Here is a 6,404-nt window from a genome sequence, read left to right as displayed (position 1 = left end):
ATAATATATATATATATATATATATATATATATATATATATATATAAAACTCAAGTGTTATTCTACGATTTGACCATAACAATATCTTCTTCTTTCTCTAATAACCTTGTTGAGCAAGAAACGCCTCTTTTCTCCTTAATTAACTTCAACCAACTCAATTTGAACAACCTAAACATATATTTTCTCCTTAGTTAATCTTATACTTCAAAGAACAAATGATCGCACTTCATGTTGATCCTTACACCGAGCCAATTAGTCAAATGCTTAACGACGCTAATCCCTTGTTGCTTAAGTAAAAATAGATAACTCCAACTACAAACAAATTATTTTTCAATGGATTAGTCCTTTGAAGTCTTTCTGTCACTCCAAAATCTAAATCCAAAAACAAACTGTAGTATAACAGAAAAAAACAAAAAAATTGTTTTCAGTTTACATCACTGTCTACATCACTTCCAAAATAGAGATCAAACCTCTATCTGCTTCCTTTCACTCCACGTACCATTGACACTCTTTATAAATTGGACCTCACTATCCTCATTTCTTCGCCATATTTCTGATAACTTAATCAAACTCACCACCGCCATAATGGAAACCTGGCTCCTCCTCATCCTCACCACCCTCCTCCTCTCCTTCCTCCTCTCCCTCCTCCTCACCACCACCAAGAACCTCCCGCCGGGACCCACCACCATCCCCATAATCATCAGCTTCCTCTGGCTCCGGAAACCCTTCTCTGACCTCAAGCCCATAATTCGAACATTCCATGCCCGCTTCGGCCCAATCATCTCCCTCAAAATTGGTTCCCGCCCCGCCATATTCATCTCTAGCCGCTCCCTGGCCCACCAGGCCTTAATCCAAAACGGCGCCGTCTTTGCCGACCGCCCCCCGGCATTGGCCATCAACAAAATCATCACCTGCAACCAGCACAACATCAGCTCCGCAGTCTACGGCCCCACGTGGCGCCTCCTCCGCCGTAACCTCACCTCCGAAATCCTCCACCCTTCCCGCGTCAAATCCTACGGCGCCGCCCGCAAGTGGGTCCTCAACGTCCTCGCCAACCGCCTAACGAAATCCCAATCCAAATCCGATAAAGGAGTAGAAGTCATTGACCATTTCCGGTACTGCATGTTCTGCTTGTTAGTGCTCATGTGCTTCGGAGACAAACTCAACGAGTCTCAGATCATAAAAATCAAAGAGGTCCAACGAAAATTGCTGCTTGGATTCAGCCGGTTTAACATACTTAACTTCTGGCCTTCATTCACTAAAATCATTCTCAAGAAAAGATGGGCGGAGTTCTTCCGGTTACGTAAGGACCAAGCAGATGTGCTTCTTCCTCTGATTCGAGCACGAAAGGGCGCAAATAAGATAAAAAAGAATGATGGTTATGTTCTTTCTTATCTTGATACGCTCTGGGATCTCGAGCTTCCTGACGAGAAGAGGAAGTTGACAGAAGAGGAGATCATTAGCCTATGTTCAGAGTTTCTCGACGCCGGAACAGATACTACTTCCACCTCACTGCAGTGGATCATGGCCAACATAGTGAAGTATCCAGCTATGCAGGAGAGGCTTTTGGCAGAGATTAAAGGGGTTGTGGAGGAAACAGAGGAAGAGGTGAAAGAGGAGGACTTGCAGAAGATGCCTTATTTAAAAGCTGTGATATTGGAAGGATTAAGGCGTCACCCTCCAGCTCATATCGTGGTGCCGCATTCCGTCACGCACGACGTTGTTTTTGAAGGTCACGTGGTGCCGAAGAACGGGACGGTGAATTTCATGGTGGCGGATATGGGTTGGGATCCGGAAGTGTGGGAGGAGCCTATGGAGTTTAAGCCGGAGAGGTTTTTGAGTAAGGGAGAAGGAGAAGGAGTGGATATAACGGGGAGTAGAGAGATTAAGATGATGCCGTTTGGGGTTGGGAGGAGGATTTGTCCTGGACTGGGTTTGGCTACGCTTCATTTAGAGTATTTTGTGGCTAATTTGGTTTGGAGATTTGAATGGAGAGGTGTGGAGGGAGAGGATGTTGATTTTGCAGAGAAGCAACAGTTCACTATGGTCATGAAGAATCCATTGAAGGCTCACATTTCACCAAGAGTGAAGAAATGAATCAAAGGGTTTTGGGTTTTAATGTACATATATATTTAGTGAGATGCATGCCTCGATTAAGTTAGTCTGCTTTTATCGAGATGTTTATGCATCACCTAGGGAGATTTGATTTTGTTCACAAGTAGTATCATTGTTTCAATTACTGATCAAGTCTCACAGCTTTGTCACTCTTACCAATTTATTTATTTGCTTACAACTTTGCATACGTCACTTCTCTAGAGCTCAGGGGACTATATGAAAGACCTGTGCAATTGTGGTTGAGGTGATTTGCATCGTGTGTGTAGGCATATATGGTTGGAGTGCCGTTCTGTGTTGTATATTTCTCACAAAGTGAAGAAAATGTGTTTGTATGTCCAGTCATTTAGCCTCGTTTTGATTCTCGGAACTCTTAAAGTGATGCAATTGTTGTGCTTATTGAGTAGAGGATGGCAAGCTCTTAGCATATTTTGTAGGTACCCAATCACAACGGCTGCGCTTAGAACTTGTATATAATCACAGCAGTAATCGATCTGTATAGGAAACCAGCACATACATGTGTGATTCTTGTTTCTGGTTTTTCACTTGCTGCGCTCAGTGAGTATAGGCGCATAGCATAGAGATAAATGAGAACTTGAACTTAAGAAGCTTCGGAAACAAATAAGAAAGTTATAAAATTAAACAACTAATTTTGCTATAATTTGTCACATAATGTCGTTTACAATGAGAAAGTAGATTGTTAGGATCATTCCTAATCCTCAGCCCTATCCTTCAAGCCCATCAGCCCAATCTACCTTCATCATGTGATCCCTCATGTACAGTTGCGTCTTCTTGTGACAGCAACTCAGTTCCCAGTTGCAGCAACTCAGCTCCCAGCAAGAGTCTGCAACTTATGTTTTGTCTCTCTAGGCAGTGCCTACTTTGTTGGCGTTCTAGTAGTAGTGGTCCTTGTCAACTGTAATGTTTGAGTTCATCAACCCACCTATATGTAAGGAACTTCCTCTCCTGGAGAGGGCATGAATGAAATGAATTCAGTTTAATTTCTTTTGTTTTCCTTTTCCGTTGCTCTTGAGCTTATCATCTGGTATTCAGAGCCAGAGCTTGAAGGGTCTCCGATGAGAAACCTCCAAGTTTCAAACCCATCCTCCACCCACCCCACATCTGCCTTAGTCCCACCCATCCCACCGCCTCGCAACGACAATATCCAGCATCCAAACCGCTCGGCAATACCTCTTTCCACCGACCATTTAGCCACTTTTCAGGCTGCCGTCGATGGCCTTCAATCTCAGTATGATGATGTGCAGCACGCCATCGCGGCGATAGCACGCAGCCAAACTCACATGAATCACCAGTTCGCTGCTATCCAAAACATCATTCTCAATCGGTGGGAAAACCACCCTCCCTCAACAGCACCACAATCCGCTGCTGTTACCCCGTCGTCCGCCCCCATCATCCACAGTTTGGAGCCTTACTCGCCACCTACACCTCCCTCACACCCATTGACCTTTGGGTCCTTCTCTCCGGCGCCAACTACACCTCACCTCACTCTCCCTCAACCCACACTCACTTTATTCACACCTCCCCAACTCACTTATAACACCTCCTCTCACCATTCTCACATGAGTTCAGCGCCACCACAGTACTCGACCATCTCATCACCCCATCCATCCCCTCACCAACAGCACATCAACTACAATCCTCCACCACCAAATCCTCCGAACAACACCAATTTTCCCCCTCCACCAAATCCCATTCCCGAACACCACCACTACCGACCCCCGCGAGTCGAACTACCACATTTCAATGGCGAAGACGTGGTCGGCTGGATAACCTTGGCAGAGCGCTACTTGCGGGTTCATCACGTACCGCCCTTCGATCGCGTTCAAACAGCAGCATTACACTTTGGCAATGACGCTTCAGTTTGGATGAGCGCTTATGAGCTCCGCCACCCCAACCCGACATGGGACGAGTTTGTGGCAGCCCTCATCTCTCGTTTTGGCGGTGGCACTCCGTCCAACTTCAAGAGCGCCCTCTCCCACATACAACAGGCCGGGTCTGTCGACAATTTCATTTTTGCATTCACCAAGCTCTCTTGTCGCGCTCCGGATTGGCCCGACAGTGAACTTGTGCACATCTTCATTAGGGGTCTGCGCCCTGAGCTTCAGCAAGATATCCAAGTGTCCAACCCTACCACCCTAGACGAGGCACAACGCCTTGCACGCTTATTTGAGGCGCGGAACGCTGAGCTTCGCCATTCCCAACCTTACAGACCCCGCACCTTTTCCAACCCACTTCCCAATCGTTTCCACACAACCTCCCTTTCCACTTCACATGCCCCCCCTGCATGCCTACCCCCAACAAACCCCATACCTCCCACTACCAGAACACACCTTCCCACTCCACCACAAAACACCAATCCTCGTTCCCCCTTCCGCCTCCTTTCCACTACGGAACAGAGAGAAAGGCGAGCCAAAAACCTTTACTTCAACTGCGATGAGCAGTATTCCGCCACCCATGTGTGCAAACGGCCATTTATGGCCATCCTCGACTTCGCCCAACCACCTGACGAGTACCCGGAGGTTGACACCGACCCACCGTTGCTCACCGAGGAGCCAACCCTTGATTCCTCCGACCCCCTTTACCCACTTCACGTCATCACCAACACAAAGGTCTGTGATATGATACGTTTCAAGGGCTCCATTGGCAATGTCACCATTAACATCTTCATTGATTGCGGGGCCGCAATGAACTTCCTCAACCCGGCTGTCATCAACAAATTGGGGCTGTCAATTGCCCCCGCCGGGCCTCTTCGATTCACAGCTGCATCGGGCCATTCACTCACTCCTTCCGGGGTCGCACACAACGTCACGGTACAAGCCCAAGCCTACAGTTTCACCGACTCCTTCCTTTTGTTGCCGGTGATTGGCTGCGACCTTATATTGGGGGCACAATGGCTGGAAACCATGGGATTTATTGGTGGGCACTTCCGCGACAAACTCATGGTCTTTGCAGTGGATGGCCAGCGCCATGTTTTGCGCGGCGAAACCTCCAACCCAAAGGCCGACATCGATGCTGCCGACATCTTTGACCTCATCCCACATAAGCAGCTTGAGTCTTTCTCCCCTCCCTTTGCCATTCTAGCCGCAGCTGCGCCACCAGCTCATCCACCAGAGATCACCCTTCTTCTCCAGTAGTTTGGGCCTCTTTTTGACGCCCCAGTGGGCCTTCCTCTCCACTGAGCCATCGACCATAGGATCCCACTCCTTCCTAATTGCGGGCCGGTCAATGTTCGCCCTTACACTTATGGTCACTCCCAAAAGTCTGAACTTGAAGCCCAAGTCACCACCATGCTAGCTCAAGGCATCATTCGCCCGAGTTCTAGCCCATTCTCGTCACCGGTGCTTCTTGTGCGCAAAAAAGACGACAATTGGCGCTTTTGTGTGGATTACCGGGAGTTGAATGCGGTCACGGTCAAAGATCGTTTTCTGATTCCCGTGGCCGATGAACTATTTGCCGAGTTACATGGGTCGTCCGTTTATACCAAGCTTGACCTCCGGTCCGGTTATCATCAAATTCGGATGCACGAGGCCGACATCTACAAGACCGCATTCCGCACACACGATGGACACTACGAATTTGTGGTGATGCCCTTTGGCCTCTCGAATGCTCCATCCACTTTTCAAAGCCTCATGAATGGTACATTTCGGCCCCTCCTTCGTAAAGGCGTGCTCGTTTTTTTTATGACATATTGGTGTATAGCAAGGATTTTGAATCACATTTGATACTTTTGGAAATGGTTTTGCGCATCTTGCACTCTAACCAACTGTTTGTTAAGTTATCAAAGTGTGAGTTTGCTCAATCAAGTGTGCACTATTTGGGTCATATAGTCTCAACCCAAGGTGTTTCAATGGACCCAGAAAAAATCAGCTGCATTGTCAACTGGCCCAAGCCCAAGACAATTAAAGCATTGAGAGGATTCCTAGGTCTAGCGGGGTACTACCGCCGTTTTGTCAGGCATTTCAGCATCATTGCACGTCCTATCACTGATATGCTCAAGAAGGAGAACTTTGTATGGTCGTCAGCTTCCGAGCAAGCTTTCGTCGATCTCAAATCAGCCATCACCTCAGCTCCGGTCTTAGCTCTGCCCAACTTCAATGAGGAGTTCTTCATCGAAACAGATGCCAGTGGATTGGGGGTCGGTGCCGTGCTCTCTCAAAGCAAACACCCCATCGAATTCCTCAGTCAAGCTCTCTCTCCACGTAACCAATTGCTCTCTACATATGAGAAGGAGATGTTGGCAGTGCTACATGCGATTTCTAAATGGCGTCAGT

At 47.6% G+C, this 6,404-nt stretch overlaps 1 protein-coding gene across 1 annotated transcript; it reads left to right on the top strand.

Moving 5' to 3' along the window:
• The first annotated feature begins 585 nt into the window (after nucleotides 1-585).
• LOC101315000 (cytochrome P450 89A2-like) lies at nucleotides 586-2,286 on the top strand. The gene has a single exon (XM_004308027.1). The coding sequence runs from the start codon at nucleotides 586-588 to the stop codon at nucleotides 2,095-2,097; it is 1,512 nt and encodes a 503-aa protein (XP_004308075.1). The 3' UTR covers nucleotides 2,098-2,286.
• Nucleotides 2,287-6,404: the final 4,118 nt, after the last annotated feature.

Source organism: Fragaria vesca, linkage group LG7 (genome assembly GCF_000184155.1).
Source record: "Fragaria vesca subsp. vesca linkage group LG7, FraVesHawaii_1.0, whole genome shotgun sequence".
NCBI classification, from domain to species: Eukaryota; Viridiplantae; Streptophyta; class Magnoliopsida; order Rosales; family Rosaceae; genus Fragaria; species Fragaria vesca.
This window is presented reverse-complemented; position numbering and strand designations above follow the sequence as displayed.

Excerpts from the sequence above, each read along its gene's own strand:
- LOC101315000 (XM_004308027.1), top strand. The coding sequence starts at position 586 with ATGGAAACCTGGCTCCTCCTCATCCTCACCACCCTCCTCCTCTCCTTC.